This window comes from Cydia splendana, chromosome Z (genome assembly GCF_910591565.1).
Source record: "Cydia splendana chromosome Z, ilCydSple1.2, whole genome shotgun sequence".
NCBI classification, from domain to species: Eukaryota; Metazoa; Arthropoda; class Insecta; order Lepidoptera; family Tortricidae; genus Cydia; species Cydia splendana.
The window spans coordinates 49,661,502-49,679,021 of NC_085987.1; the positions used below are offsets into that span (position 1 = coordinate 49,661,502).

Here is a 17,520-nt window from a genome sequence, read left to right on the forward strand (position 1 = left end):
TTTTTAATAAGAACAAGAAAAATCTGTTCCTAATTTTAAAGAAAAAGAACACATTTTTTTGTATTCGAATAAGTATAATTCTCGCAATCATTATTTAAAATAAAATGAAAGCGAATAAATCAATCGATTTTTATTTTACATGAAGAAAAAAACACAAAATAATTATTTTAGAAATGGTATTTCTCAAAACGTTTTATTAATTTAAAATGGTTTTCGGAATATTAGTAGTTAACTTTGTGTGACAGATATATCCAGTTAGGTAGTACCTATCCATATTTTGTAAGTATGTGTTTAAATATTTTGTGTTTATAGGTACTAAATAATAAAGACAACGGGAATGAGATGGAGCCCGGACAGGAAGGCGAGGTAAACGTTTATTATTGGAAATAAACATCTTGGAACTTTTTGTTATCCATGAGGATCGAACGAGCTCGTGATTCAAAAAGTAGAAATAATATAAAAAATTCAATATTCCAAAAAAGTGTAATGTTCAAACTTTTACACATTAGCAAAAGGATGGCCGCCCGCTATCTTGTGTGAAGAATAACTGTTTCATGACCCTTCTAATAAAGCGTAAAGGATGGCCGCCCGCTATCTTGTGTGAAGAATAACTGTTTCATGACCCTTGCTAATAAAGCGTAAAGGATGGCCGTCCGCTATCTTGTGTGAAGAATAACTGTTTCATGACCTTTGCTAATAAAGCGTAAAGGATGGCCGCCTGCTATCTTGTGTGAAGAATAACTGTTTCATGACCCTTGCTAATAAAGCGTAAAGGATGGCCGCCCGCTATCTTGTGTGAAGAATAACTGTTTCATGACCTTTGCTAATAAAGCGTGGTTTTTCACACGCAGGTTTAGCAGGAGTTATAAACCCATTTTATTTCCAATTTCATTTTATTCGTTTCATATCTGGATGACTGATAAAAATAGTAGTTTATGTGACTGCTACATAATGAAAGGCATCAAAACTCGAGTGTGGGTTTATGAAACGAACGAAGTGAGTTTTATGATAGAACCACACGAGTATTTAATGCCTAATTATGTACAGTTACATACACTGCTTTATCTACACACATAATAAACTTTCTATGATATACAGGGTGACCTTAGCCATTGGACAAACCCTGTAATCCCACGTAGGATTACTTCTCAGAAATGCTGTAACGGTAATATTTTTTCAATTACAACAAAAGATAAAAAAATAAATTTTCAAAAAAAAGTTATTTCCAATAATCGACAACAAAAAGAAACATACTGTATTAATAATTGGCAGTGCTTTTGACAATTTGTTTGAAAATGTGCGGCGATGATGACATTTATCAAAAGTCAGAATCTTATTAATGTCACAAATAATAAAGATAATCAAAACGGTCGAAGAAGGTTTCATACCACTATTTATTACCTCAGGAGCTACTTACACATACAGGTTGCTCCAAAGTAAAAAAAATCGTAATTTGTTAATTTCTTCGTAACCGCTACACCGATTGTTATGATACTTTGTATACTGGTTCTAAATACCCTAATGCATATGTACATTTCGGCTTTGTCCAATGGCTAGGTACACTCTGTATATTCACCAACCTCATATTATAACCTCAATATCGCGGATATGAGGTGGCGTCTCTGAAATATCTTTATCGAACATTTTACACGAAACGTTTATGTGTATAGTTACTTTAAAAACAACAAAAAAAAATATTGTTTTAGTTACAAACTAGTTAAAAGATAAACTGTACGTCAAATGGCGGCAAAAGAAAACTTTTTTCACGCACGTCACGCATCCGTAGTTTATTTTTATTCAGAGACAAACTAGGGTCGGGATCGATTGCCATATTGTTCGATACCAACTAACATGTGAGATTTGTCAACATTGTACTCGTATGCAATTGACATTTCATTTCGAATAAAACGTCATCTCGACTTTTTTTTTGAGATATTCCAGATTTGAATGTCATTACCTAATCGCTTTTGATATAGTAATGAAACTAATACAACATTTTCACATATGGGAAGTTTGCTGTAACAAAACAGTTTATCGTAATGTGGTCCATTCTGGGGCCATTACTTACGGAATTTGAAGGTATCATAGAGGATTTATGATATGTGTGTGGATAAAATATTTTACACAATTTTAATTTGTGGCTGTATACCGCCTTCTGCCTTTCATGACTTTACGTCAAACTACAGGAAGTACCTACAGGATGTTTATTAGTCACCTGCAATCATTTACGGGGTGAATATACTGAGCAAGTTTAACTATGGGACCAAACAAACCCCCAAAATGCGGAAAAAAATGGCTGCTATTTAACTGATCACCAGATTTAGTAAAATTTAATACCAAAAAAATCTATTTTACCACCCTAAAATAATGAATGATCGCCAAAATTATAACACCATTTTAATGTGAAATGATTACCAATTTTATTACATTTTACTATCCTTTTAAAGGAAATGACACCAAACTAATCATTATTAACCCAAAAATAGTAAATGATTACCAAATTTCAAACCCCATTTTAATGTGAAATGATAACCAAATTTTTACATCTTGCTATCCTATTAAAGAAAATGACACCAAAATAATCATTGTAAACCCAAAAATAGTAAATGACCACCAAAATTAGAACTCCATTTTAATGTAAAATTCTAACCAAATTTTTAAATCTTGATACCATATTAAAGCAAATGACTCCAAAATAATCATTGTAAACCCAAAAATAGTAAATGACCACCAAAATTGTAACCACATTTTAATTAAAAATGTGCAAATATTTAATATAATTATCGTTATCCTATTAAATTAATTAATCCACTTCGTCACCTTTTTCTAGTAGCATTTTATTTCTGTAACAGTCGCAGTTCTAACCTAACCTAACCCACTTTTCTAGTAGCATTTCGTTGCTGTAAGGGTCGCAGTTCAAACCTAACCTAACCTAACCCACTTTTCTAGTAGCATTTCTTTTCTGCAAGGTTCGCAGTTCAAACCTAACCTAACCCACTTTTCTAGTAGCATTTCGTTTCTGTATGGGTCGCCTTTCAAACCTAACCTAACCCACTTTTCTAGTAGCTTTTTTTTCTGTAAGGGTCGCAGTTCAAACCTAACCTAACCCACTTTTCTAGTAGCATTTCTTTTCTGCAAGGTTCGCAGTTCAAACCTAACCTAACCTAACCCACTTTTCTAGTAGCATTTCTTTTCTGCAAGGTTCGCAGTTCAAACCTAACCTAACCCACTTTTCTAGTAGCATTTCGTTTCTGTATGGGTCGCCTTTCAAACCTAACCTAACCCACTTTTCTAGTAGCATTTTTTTCTGTAAGGGTCGCAGTTCAAACCTAACCTAACCCACTTTTCTAGTAGCATTTCTTTCCTGTAAGGGTCGCAGTTCAAACCTAACCTAACCCACTTTTCTAGTAGCATTTCTTTTCTGCAAGGGTCGCAGTTCAAACCAAACCTAACCCACTTTTCTAGTAGCATTTCGTTTCTAGAATAATTATTATTTTGGAGTCATTTGCTTTAATAGGATAGCAAACCTAACCCACTTTTCTAGTAGCATTTCGTTTCTGTATGGGTCGCAGTTCAAACCTAACCTAACCCACTTTTCTAGTAGCATTTCGTATCTGTATGGGTAACAGTTGAAACTTAACCTAGCCCACTTTTTTAGTAGCATTTCGGTTCTGTGAGGATCGCAGTTCTAACCTAACCTAACCCACTTTTATACTAGCATTTCGTTTCTGTAAAGGTCGCAGTTCAAACCTAACCTAACCTACTTATCTAGTACCATTTCGTTTCTGTAAGGGTCGCAGTGCTAACCTAACCCACTTAACTGATAGCAGTTTGACTTTCTTTTCTAGTAGCATAACGAAATGCTACCAGAAAAGTAGATTAGGTAAGGTAGGTATGCGGTGCGGGGTACGGGGGGTTGAGCGGGAGGGGCTAGTAATTTTGGCATCAGTGTACTTTATTTGGTAATATGTATACATTTTTTGGTAATCATAGTGGTTTATTTAGGTGAAAATATCGCATTAATTTGGTCTTCAAGATTTGGTGATCATTAATGATTTTTGGTGATCATTCAATATAATATTAATTCAAAATATTTGGTATTTGAATACAATTTGAAGTGCAGTCGTAATTAAAATGGTGGTACTTTTGTATTTTTAGGCCTTATTTTTTTGTGTTCAGTAATTTTTTTTGGTAAGCATGATTTTTTTATTTAGGGTACCAAAGTATATAAGCATAAGTATTATTGGTGGTCATTATATTTGTAGCCGAAAAAAAATGTCTGTTTTATATATATTCGCTGTGCTCCTGTTGATATTTTGTATGTGAGAGTCAATTTTTTTTTCACGTCGGGGTAGGTCCTGTAGTTAGTAAAAGTTGCTCAGTATGACCTATGTAAATTCACCCTGCATATAAATTATTGCAGGTGACTAAAACAACAGCCTGTGTAAATAAAATGGCGGGCGATATCTGTTATTTTATCGTATTGAAACATATTTCGCATAAGACTTTCGAGCTCCTTGGGTCATTGATCCAAAGTGACGGAAACATCGACCGAGACGTGAAAAATAGAATAAATGCGGGATGGATGAAATGGCGACAGGTCTCTGGAACAACTTGCGATCCACGAATGCCCCTTAAACTTAAGGGGAAAATATACAGAACGATCGTGAGACCTGTTGTAATGTATGGATCAGAATGCTGGGCGACGAAAGTAGCGGATGAAAGAAGAGTGCACGCAGCGGAAATGAGAATGCTGAGATGGATGTGTGGAGCGACGAGAAAGGATCGGATTAAGAATGAATATATAGGGTGCCATATCCCAGTCGTTATAAGTCTATTGAAACTAACCGAGAATCATTCAAAACTGTTATTTCGCATTTTAGAAGCTTTTTACTTCGTTTCACCTGTCCCGTTGTCTGTCTGTGTGTGGGTCTGCAATCAAATCTTGCAAGTTAAATTTGCAGCAAAATTTGCATGCATATGTAAGTCGGGGGACAATGCAATATTAATATGATATCATCGAGCTGATCTGATGATGGAGACAGGAGGTGGCCATAGGAACTCTGTGATGAAACAACGCAACCTAATCGTGGTTAGTTAGAATTGTCGCGATGAGCATTAGTTGTCTGTGGGAAAAAAGTACAGTCAGCGATAAATGCTTGTACTAAAAAAGAAATTTTTGCCAAAACTTAATTGTTCGCAAGTGTGATTTACATAGGTCTCTATTAACTCTCCTTTTTAATTTCCCCGTGCACTAATTATTTAACGGTTATTTTAAGATAACACCCGAAAGACTGAAGTCGATTGAAGAATATTGCCAGAAAACCTCAAACGAGTCTTGTTTCGCGCTGTGTAAACTGACGTCAATTGGAGTTGTAAGTTTTGATGTATTTTTTATCACGGATGTACACCCAGTAGCAATAGTGCATGACCATTTATGATCAATTGGATAGCTTTGTTGCATATTAAAAAAAAAAGAATGAGAATGAAATAATGACGTTGCCCGTTTAAACACTTGTCTCTTTTCTATACTAAGGCTTATTTAAAAACAACGGGTTGCACTCTGGGAGTGCCGGCAGAAGTGAAAACTCAACGACATTGTAACTCAAAATATTAATAACAGGCCCATATAGTGCAAAATGTCTGCAGCACTATGTATAATTGAGGTTAACGCCATCTAGCGTTGTATCGTCGCATTACTTGAAACCCCTAAGCACACCCTAAGCACATCACTGAGTACTACTGGTACTACCGTTATATTAATACCAGTTTGAGGGAAACTCACTAGATGGCATTTAAATCAAAATGACATTGTCCGTCACACATAACATAAGTCACGAAGCGCCCTGCGACGCCTACATGAAACAGCAGGCTAAGGCATACATTTTCGCCGTGCGGTAGAAAGAGAGGAGAGACGCCTTACGCTGTCTCGAGTTTATCATTTTTTCCCCACCTCAAAAAGTGCACAGCGCCGCTAAAGAAGTTTTCACTTCAAAAACTTAATCTTTTGACTCTACCGTGCCTCTTTATATTTGAAAGTGCTGTAAGGTGCAGCGGGGTAATTTCAAATAATCGAAATATCTTCCATGTTTTACATTATTAACTAGAGTACCATATATGCCCAGATAGCGCAAAAGATGTGCTGTGCGTGTTGTGTGTGACTCTAGTTAATAATGTAAAACATGGAAGATATTTCGATTAGTTGAACTTACCCCGCTGCACCTTATTTGTAAAACAAATCTGAATTTATTTAAGCATGTATCACAAACATTTAACAGAGATACCTACCGCGCCTGACAACCTTTGTACGGTATTTTCTCGTACTGCACTTAGAGATGGGCGGCGGGTAAATACCCGGGGTAGATATCGGGTATTTACCCAATCTACCCGGTATTTACCTTTTCTACCCAAATGAGTGGATATAAATAAAAGTTGGAAACGGAGTAATAAATTGAATTGAGATAATGTAAATAACAGTTTTTTTGATATTAATGTAGTTCCATAAAATGTAAAATATTTGTATTGACTAAGGAAATTGTCAAATGTTTAATATCTTAATACATACATTCTACAATACGTGTGTTTGTCACTCTACTCCTCCTAAACGGCAGGAACGATTGGGATAAAATTTGGTGTGTATATTTCAATGGGTCCCTGAAGGGTTGGGAAAAACAATAGAACCCGGTAGGTGGCGCTGCTATCGGTATATAACCAAATTCGATTTACTGAAACCGATTTGGGTGAAATTTTGTGTATAAGTATGTATATTTCAACGGGTATCTGGATTGAAAAAACTATTGGACCCGGTAGGTGGCGTTGCTGTCGGTATATCACCTAATGTTTACCCGACTACGGCAACGCAAAAGGAGGGTTATGATTTTGACCGGTATGTTTGTGGGTATGTATGTATGTATGTATGTATGTATGTATGTATGTATGTATGTATGTATGTATGTATGTTCATCTGTTCCCTCATAACTTCTAAAGTACTCATTGAAATTTGACAAACGACGTGTCATTCGAATCGTCTTACGTCACAAAAAAATGAACACGGCGCCCTCTAGAGGTCATAAAGTCACGAACCAAAAAAATACAAATAAGTAATGATGACGTATTGTATATCATTTGAAAGAGCTCAATTAGCACATTTCAAATATATACATATTGTTAGCTTTTGCACCCGGCTTTGCTTGCATGCACCCGATAGAACATTAATTTATCGGGTAGGTAATTCGAACTACGAATCTACAATCGCTCTGGATTCTATCTATCCGCGTGTTACGCGACTACGGCGATACAAGAAGGATTTTTCAAAAGAAATTTGTTTGGCCACTATATACATGGTGTTTTTTAAAATGACCTGCAATATTTTATAATGTGAATAGGTATAGAAGTCCAGATCAGCAAATTTTTTTACGAGATCGGGTTAGGTCCCATGGTAAAAGTTGCTTAGTAATCTTAGTATATTCACCTCGTTAAAATTCGCAGTGGTCAGGCGAAGCATACTGAAACGTACCTATGTGACGCACCGGACTCGGTCCAAAAGGCGACACTAAAAGGGTCAGGCGTAGCCCGATGTACGTGGCGCGTTGTACGCGGTCCAAAGCCGGGCGCCTTCGGCACCCTCATACTAAAAGAGTCGGGCGTAGCCCAACGTACGAGGCCTGATGTACGCGTTCCAAAGCCGGGCGCCTTCGGCGCCCTCATACTAAAAGAGTCGGGCGTAGCCCGACGTACGAGGCTCGCTGTACGCGTTCCAAAGCCGGGCGCCTTCGGCGCCCTCATACTAAAAGAGTCGGGCATAGCCCGACGTACGAAGCACGATGTACGCGTTCCAAAGCCGGGCGCCTTCGGCGCCCTCATACTAAAAGAGTCGGGCATAGCCCGACGTACGAAGCTCGCTGTACGCGTTCCAAAACCGGGCACCTTCGGCGCCCTCATACTAAAAGAGTCGGGCGTAGCCCAACGTACGAAGCACGATGTACGCGATCCAAAGCCGGGCGCCTTCGGCGCCCTCGTACTAAAAGAGTCGGGCGTAGCCCGACGTACGAAGCACGATGTACGCATTCCAAAGCTGGGCGCTTTCGGCGCCCTCATACTAAAAGAGTCGGGCGTAGCCCGACGTACGAGGCTCGCTGTACGCGTTCCAAAGCCGGGCGCCTTCGGCGCCCTCATACTAAAAGAGTCGGGCATAGCCCGACGTACGAAGCACGATGTACGCGTTCCAAAGCCGGGCGCCTTCGGCGCCCTTATACTAAAAGAGTCGGGCGTAACCCGACGTACGAGGCACGATGTACGCCTTCCAAAGCCGGGCGCTGAAGGCGCCCTCATACTAAAAGAGTGGGGCGTAGCCCGACGTACGAGGCTCGCTGTACGCGTTCCAAAGCCAGGCGCCGAAGGTGACTTCAAATATTAATGTAAGTAACGAAATCCTGACCCCAAAATTAATTAAATAAAAAATAAGTCCAAAAACTAAAACCCGACTACTGCAAATCGCGCTCTAAAAAGTATGAAACAAGATAGAATTCTTATCTGAAATTATCATATAGGAAAATTATAAGAGTTATCATTTTTTTATATATTTACACAGATTCAGAGGATAGCTTTGAATTGGTTTTAGTTTTTGAACTTATTTTTATTTACTGAAACCGATTTCGATGAAATTTTGTGTATAAATTTTAACCGGTACCTGGATTGTTTGAAAACACTATTGGACCCGGTAGGTGGCGCTGCTGTCGGTATATCACCTAATTTTATTATTGAAACCGATTTGGATGAAATTTTGTGTATATTTCAACCGGTACCTGGATGGTTTGAAAACACTATATATACCGATAGCAGTGCCACCTACTGGGTCATATTGTGTTTTCAAACAATCTAGATACACTTAAAATTTCATCCAAACCGGTTTCAGTAAATCAAATTTGGCCATATACCTAACGAAAAAATTACTTTTTTAAACAATAAATAAAATAAAATGTAGAATTTATCAAAACCAAAATATGAAAACAATTTAAAAATAGTAGGTAGGTAGATGCACCGGATATTCGGTTACTATCCGGTATCGGGCCTATCCGGCAATCATTTTACTATCCGGCCGGATACCGGATAGTGACCTACTATCCGGCCTGATACCGGATGGTAAATTTGCTTGATTTCGGAGTAACCAATTTGGATTTATGTAACAGTAACGGTCATAATCGTACTCGTTTATTACTTTAAAACAATTTAAACATTCAACCGACTTGCACGCGCACTCATTTTGAACCTAGAAAAGAGTCCGCGCGAACGTTCACTACGAAACAGGTCAAACCTGCACAATGCTCACCTGAAAAACCGAAATGAAGGTATAGTTCCGCCGGCAGGGTTGGGCAGTATTTAAATTACATGTATTTGAAATACGTATTTGAAACATTTGCATTTGCATTTTTACGCAGACGATACTAAAATATATAAGACTATTAGAAATTATGATGATTGTGTTGCGTTACAATCCGATTTGTCACAATTTGAGGACTATTGTCAGCGAAATCATTTAATTCTAAACGCTGAGAAATGCTATACTATCACGTTTTCCCGTAAACATAATCCTATCACTTTTGATTATAAACTAGCTGGTAGCAGTGTCTCACGTGAGTCGTCGATTCGAGATTTAGGGATTACTCTGGACGCTAAACTCTCCTTTAATGAACATATAGATAATATTGTGACGAGAGCATATAAAAAGTTAGGCATGATCTTGCGTTTAAGTAAACCATTCAAAAGTACGTTCACGTTAAAAGTCTTGTATTACTCTTTCGTCCGTAGTATTTTGGAGTTTGGCAGTGTTGTTTGGAGCCCACATTTCGGTATTCATAAGTCTCGACTTGAAAGGATTCAGAAAATTTTCTGTAAGTCCCTTGATTATAGAACCGTGTAACGAGACAGATGACCTCTGTGCACGTTCATCAAAGTTATGGGCATTTAGTTACATATAAAGATGTTTTTACATAGAAAAGAATTATTGGGAAAAATAAATTTATTCATAAAAATGTTCTCTGTCATCATTAAACTAATTAATTATAAGTTTGATTATATGTAAAGATGTTTTATATAAACTGTAAACATAAATAAATAGATAGAAAGATATATGGTTTACATAAAGCATTGCAGACATTACTTATGTCTAAGTATGACAATATTAGTGTTCGCTTAATGAAATAAAAAACTTAATTTTGTTAATTTCTAAAAAACTAGAGAACTGATATACATAATTTCATTGTCAAATGAGTCATTATATGTGTATGGTACATAGGAATTTAATAATTAGTCAATTCATTAAAATAAATATTTTCATTATACATATATGGGATAAGCAAATAAAATGAAAAATGAGAACCTGTTCTAGCTAATAATCGTTAAAATTATAGAAGCATATCATGATTCATTTATGTAGAATGTAATTAAATAAGGCATTGAGATTTTATAATATTTTTATTATAAGATCTAAATTTACATAAGATTCTTGAGTGTAATTATGTATGAATATAGACCAAGAAAAGTCTAATTATGTATGCCATTGTGAGATCAGAAGGATTTGGAGGATTAAGGGAAGTGTATTTTAGTCAATTTATATAGTATATTGTATATAAGGTGGGTCATTTAGTTAATAAATGATCATATCTTTACTAGTACTAATGGAATTTTTATAAGGAAAGTTCAGTTGTAAAAAAAAACATGAAAATAATGTTTGTATTGTTAAATGATGCAATAGAAAATTAGATTATAAGCTTAAGAATTAGTTTTAGCCATAAATAAGAGTGGGAACACTCCAAAATTCCTCATAAACATGCAAATAAAATGTTAGATTGTTTTTGTCCATTACTTCAAAAGTATAGAGTTTTGATGAAAGAAATTTATTGAAAATCGTAGATAAAAAATAAATACATCCAATTTAGCTTAAAAAATCACTTGAAAACTAGCAATTATTGTAAAAAGTAAGAAAAACAATTCTCATAGGAAAATTTGCAGTATACGGGGTCATTGAAAAATGGACCTTAATTTCATATATATAAAGTTCAAATTTGCTTGCACTCCCTAGCTAAAAAAATGCATGATGTGGTTGTTAGAAGAGTACAAAGATATTTTAGGCGACGATGGTGACGATGGTGACGAAGGCGACGTTCGTAACCAAGGAAACAAACAAAACAAAATAATACCAAATATATAGGGGTATAAATAGAAGAGCCAAAAGCTAGGAGAGGCATTCAGTCTACAGCAGCCAAACCAAGAAGAGCTCCAGAAGAAGAACTAAGAAGAGGATCCAGAGAAGCCCCAAGGACCGAAGAGGAGCCCCAAAGGAGCAGCCTGCGCAGCCTGGGACATCAGCGGAGCCCTGGCAGGCTTTCTCCGAACATCTTCGAGCGACTTCAGCGGAGCCCTGGCAGGCTTTCTCCGAACATCTTCAGCGGAGCCCTGGCAGGCTTTCTCCGAACATCTTCGAGCGACTTCAGCGGAGCCCTGGCAGGCTTTCTCCGAACATCTTCGAGCGACTTCAGCGGAGCCCTAGCAGGCATTCTCCGAACATCATCGAGCGACTCCAGCGGAGCCCTAGCAGGCATTCTCCGAACATCATCGAGCGACTTCAGCGGAGCCCTAGCAGGCATTCTCCGAACATCTTCGAGCGACTTCAGCTGAACAAGTAGCTGAGCATCAGAGCAGGTTCCAGGGAATCCTGAGCTACCCACTTCAAAGAAGCCTTCAAGTCTCCGGGTGAGTGTTTATATATTCATAAAGTAGTGATTTTTATTGATTTGAAAAACTTAATACTGATTTTATTTTAGATTACTGATGGCAGTGCGAATTCTTTATTGTTTTCTATGATTTGCTATAATTAGAGAGACTTATAAAGTATGAGTAAAATTAGAATGAAGCCTCGATCAATGAGAAAGAGTCTGGTATAGAAAAGTATGCCAAAATCCTGTTCAGATTTCATGATGTGGTGAACAACGGATAGCTGAGCGATTCCGTAAGTTAGCGGTTGTAAAGAAACCTCAACTGCTTTCTGTGTTCTATACCATATAGAATGAATTGAAACTTGAATAGTATATAGTTTATTTGTATGAATTTATATATGGGCTTTAATCTGGTTTTACAGATAGAATTTTAGTGATTATACTGAATTTTTCTTTATATTACTGTTGACAATGCGTATTCTTCATTATTTTCTATGATCTGCTAAAACTTCAACTATGACAATATGAAGTTGTGTGCTATTGAAATTAAACAAGGAAATTTTGATTCCAAGGAGATTTGATACTGAATTATTGAAAATAAAATGTTTTTGCTCTGGAGAAGTTGAGTGATTTATAAAATGTGAATAAAATTAGAATGAAGCCTTGTAAGAAGAATAAGGCCTGGCGTAAAAAAAGTATGCCAAAACTTGTTCAGATTTCATGATATGGTGAACAACGGATAGCTGAGCGAAGCCGTAAGTCTGTGGGAGTAAGAGAACCTCTCCTGCATTCTGTGTTCATAACCATTTATAAATAATGATTGAAACTTGAACAGTTTAAAATTTATTTGTATGTATTTATATATGGGCTTTAATCTGGTTTTGTTTGTCGGGTAGATGTTTTGGAAGCATGTAAGAATTAGGGCTTAGATATTGTCTATCAGAATACTACTGCTTAAATAATTTACAGGGTCTGTGTCGTCATGGAACCTTCGCGCCTACCAGATCTCTCGTCAAATACAATTTAAATGATTCTTTTTATATTCAACTTAAGTATAGACTCATAGCTTTGCAATTTTATATACATTAGCTTTGTTTTAATCAAAGTTTTTAAATAATTTAGATTGAGCTTTAGATTTTCGTTCCGTTTCATAACAAATCGCGTTGTTAGGCATACTGGTCAGTTTTTTTTCGTGGGATTTTTCTGCCAGTCCAGTAGGTTACAAAACCATGGTAGAGACTATTAGGGCTAGTTGTTAGGCAGGTAACATCATAGGGCTAAAAAATAAATAAACCAAAATCAAAACTCGTCAACCAAAGTAGTATAAAATCAATTTTTCCGTTAATAAATGTCTTTAAACTTATTCTGTTGTTTGCTAATATGCCTCTCTCTCTCTAAAGATCCTGAGTTACTACTCTTCGCAATGTAGATTCCTACCACTTGATCACAAGCCTGGCCAATTTAGTGTGTAAGATAAGCCACACATGCATGGAGCCCTGGTCCTGATAAGGTTAGATTTAGGATCTTCAATTATGGTAAGTATTCAGTTTAGGGGAAATCTAGGTTAACTTTCAATTGTTTTAACTAAAGGGTCATGAAATTTTGAGGGATATTCTTTATATTCATGGGCCGTGATCGTCTAGATAAGCTTAGCTTAAGGGGTTCGTTTCAACCGGCCGCTATAACTGTGACTATCTTTCGTCAGCAGCTAGACATAGTCTTCCTCCTTTGGAAAAAAGAAGAGCATATCTAGATATTTTATTCTTATTTAAAATTATTAGAAATCATATAGATTCCAACCCACTATTAGAAAACATTTCCTTCAAAATTTCTCGGTACCACTCACGTTCTAAACCTACCTTTTCTATTTCTTCCTGTGGCACACAGTATGCTAAAAATTCTTTCTTTAGGCGCACTTGTAATATGTATAATGAATCGCTTAATGATATAGACATTTTTATTCATAGTTTGTCCGTTTTCAAGAACAAAGTTCGGCATATTTTGTTTTCTAGTAATTGAAAAAATTGTTTTTAGTTATAGTAGTAGTAGTAGTAGTAATCACTTTATTGTACACAACACAGGTTTACATAATATTTTTAGTTATATTTTGCATTGTTTTCTTATTTTATTTGCGTGTAGTATTCACAACTATACCTTCGGGTAATTTATAATTAAGTAACCTACTACCTTTATTGTAATAGTCAACCTAGTAATATATGAAACTTTAGGCCTATTTTTAATAATTTTTGTAAGACTTATTTGTAAAAGGCTGTTTGTTTTCTAAATAAATTAAAAAAAAAAAAAATATACATTTTAGTATTTTGTATTTGTATTTCAAATACTACATGGAAAAGTATTTTGTATTTGGTATTTCAAATACTGCACTCACATGTATTTTGTATTTCAAATACTTCAAGCTTCAAAATACATTTCTCCAAAATACATTTTATTAAATTCTATGATCCTAAAATGGAACGTTTTTAAAAATATAATGTACGACTTGTACAAGGGCAAATAGGTGCAATGCGCGAGCTATTCTGCGCGGAACTTTTCGTCAACAGCTAGGGGATAGGGTGATTGCAGTAGTTTCCGTCCATGCTCTAGTTTTAGACCACTTGACAGATTAGCAAATAATATATTTCATTTTTAATTTACTATTTGCGAAATATTTCTTTTTATATGTAGACAGATATATTGTTTAGCTAAGGATTGAAATCAGTCCAAATTTGTGCAGGAATGTAGGTTTATACTTAAATTTCGTCAAGTGGACGAAAACTAGAGCTGGACGAAAACAAGCGCAATGACCCTATAAGTTTTTAGGGAAGGATATTCGTTAAAAAAACTAAATGATTAAACAAAAAAAATGAAAAGTATTTTGTATTTTGTATTTGAAATACATTATTTTAAACACTGTTATTTGTATTTTGTATTTCAAATACCAGTCACCAAAGTAGTTTGTATTTGGTATTTCAAATACTTTTAAAAATGTATTTTGTAATTTGTATTTGAAATACGTGGAAGCCAGTATTTTGCCCAACCCTGTCCGCCGGCCGAATATTCCGCCGCCGGATACCGAATATTCGGCCGATGGTTAGGCCGAATATCCGGTATCCGGTATCCGGCCAAACAACTATCCGTTGCATCTCTAGTAGGTATAAAATAAATAAAAAAATACCGAAAAAAAAGAGAAAAATATATATATACGTAAAATAGTTATACACAAATTAACAAAGAAATGTAAATAATACGGCATAAAATAGCTTAATTAAATTAACATTCCTACACCACAAATCAGTGAACATTGCACTCGTCGAAAAAATATACATTAATTTTGTACAAAGAAGTTGTGTGACTGTGATTTGCATACTTTATTTTAACTTATGTTCATATTTATACGATAATAATATTGATATATCTTAGTTATATAATGAATTTCTTCAATTATACGAACAAATTTTAAATACCCAACAATTTGGGTAGATACGGGTAAATATCGGGTAGATTGGGTAGTTTTGGGTATTTTCCCGGTATTTACCCGCCGGCGCCCATCTCTAACTGCACTAGTGCGGAAAAGTGTGTTTTGTCTGGCGAGCAAGATTTTCAATAAAATTCCTATAGCTCTAAGAATGAAAACACTGCACTTGTTTTAAAATGTCTTGAATAAATTATTAATTTCTAAGTGCTATTATTCGTAGCCAGAGTTTCTTGGTGATAGGTACTTTAAATTAGCTTGTTATTAATTCTATTGTATACAGGGTGTGGCCCGTAATAAGAGCAAAAAATTAAACTAGTTTCAAGTAATTAAAATGAAAAAAATTTTTTTTATTATTTTCTAACAAAATTAATCGACCCAGCAATGTACTGCAGACATTATGTGTCCAGTCGGATTACTTGACATTGACATTTACGATCGTTATCAATAATATTGAAAAACCTATTAAATACATCAAAATTGCTTTTTAAACATATGCAATTCTAATTAAATAGTCACATCTTTCAACATTACCAAAAATAATAGATAGTACAGAGGGGTCCTGTCATTGTCAATTTTGTAGTCACGGTACATTTACTGCCATCTATCGACACACGATTAAAACATAAAATAAAATTGAAAATGTATAAAATAATCAAAATATGTTTACGGATAAATGATTCTTAATTTTTATTGTTCCATACTGACCCATGTTCCTTCACTGATATGTGTTAAAGTTAAAACTGTTAAATACCAAGCGGTGTCGTTAACGCCATCTAGCTGAGAATAGGCCAAAGGTAATGGCGCCATCTATTCGAGAATGACTTTTTCTTGGCCGTCCGAGGCACGTTTTTTTCTTAGACTTTATTTATCTTATACGGAGTTATATGTATCTCTGACATTACTTAACAGTTTTCTTATCAAATAGACCTGATCAAAAGGACGAAATGAGTAAAATGCTATAAAGTAACTTGAGCTATTTATTAAGCAGTTCCAACTAAAATAGTGCACTTTAATAAAATCACTGATAGTAATTATGCCAATCTTACCGGATAACCACTTCACGATTCACGAGAAAACTTGCACTTTTATAATTTTGTAAGAATGTTTCCTTTTCACGACAACGACAGTACAACCTGTTCTCCGTTTGACTCCGCTCCGACACGACATCGACATGTGCAATACTAGGTGTAGAAAGTCTCAAAACTAACGAAGAATTTCACAGCTAATTCATCTTCCTGTACACGGCGTACGGTCACAATCAGAATCACATTTGGTGCACCCACATTCGTAGCTCTGAGTTGACAATAAAGCTCGGTTAACATTTACTCTTGTTTCGTTAATAGTACTATGTTACATAATTTCACGTGCATAATTGATTAGTTCATAATTATTTTTTTTTTTTATTCGTAATAATGGCTTCTCTGCTACCAGGGCACTTTGCCAATGCCAATGTGACTGTGAAGGTTTAATACAATAATTATGCACTTTTTGAAAGGCGACGCACTCCGGTAGAAAACAGTGGTAGATTCTGTGCGGATAGAAAAGAGTCGTAGAGTGTATTGGGCCCCATACATTCCACGACTCATCTCTTTCCGCACAGACTCTAAACAAACAGTTATTTACGTATGCTCTCTTTATTATTTCTATGAACTGGCAATAATAGAGACAAGTGTATCTCTGATTTTTGTAATAATTATGAACTTTACTTATAAGGGCGCGTGTACACGGTGCCGCCTCCGCGCCGCCTCCGCGCCGACACCGCACCGCCGCCGCACGGGCTCGTGTACACGGTACCGCCTCCGCGCCGACACCGCACCGCCGCCGCACCTCCGCGCTATGTACACGAGACGCGTAAAGCCCGCCCCCGCGTACAGGCGCCCTAATAAAAAGCAACGTACTTGATGTTTTTGCATGCAGTCTTTGCAAAAGTACTAAATATGTACAGGGTGCTTAGCCAAGATGCCAATCGTTTGCGCCGCAGTGAACGATACCCTAATCTCTCTCTCTCTCTCTCTCTGTCGCACTAATATCGACGCGTGATAGAGAGAGATAACCGTTTCGTTCACTACGGCGCAAGCGATTGGCATCTTAGCTCAGCCCTCTGTTCTTTTCAGTAATAAAGTACCTTCGATAACACTAAAGAACCGCCAACCAATTTGGTTAGTTGGCCGCTTCAGAGCAATGTACAGTACAGATGAGGAAGTTGTGGAAAGTGAAAGTCTCTAAGAAGTTTTTGGAATGGAAAGTTTAATTTTTCATACAAAGATCACTTTGACCACATCGTAGCTACGTTTCTCTCTCTTCCTAGCTAATTATCACACATGATGGTGG

At 36.2% G+C, this 17,520-nt stretch overlaps 1 protein-coding gene and 1 long non-coding RNA gene across 2 annotated transcripts in view; one reads left to right on the plus strand and one right to left on the minus strand.

Moving 5' to 3' along the window:
• Positions 1-17,520, plus strand: part of LOC134804062 (uncharacterized) — a 211,024-nt gene that overhangs the window by 109,025 nt on the left and 84,479 nt on the right. The window contains exons 13-14 of the mRNA XM_063776958.1: positions 313-366; positions 5,280-5,375. Coding sequence (XP_063633028.1) covers positions 313-366; positions 5,280-5,375 — 150 coding nt within the window. The remainder of the gene's footprint in view (positions 1-312; positions 367-5,279; positions 5,376-17,520) is intronic.
• Positions 1-17,520, minus strand: part of LOC134804169 (uncharacterized) — a 150,746-nt gene that overhangs the window by 32,878 nt on the left and 100,348 nt on the right. The gene's annotated exons all lie outside the window — the stretch shown is intronic.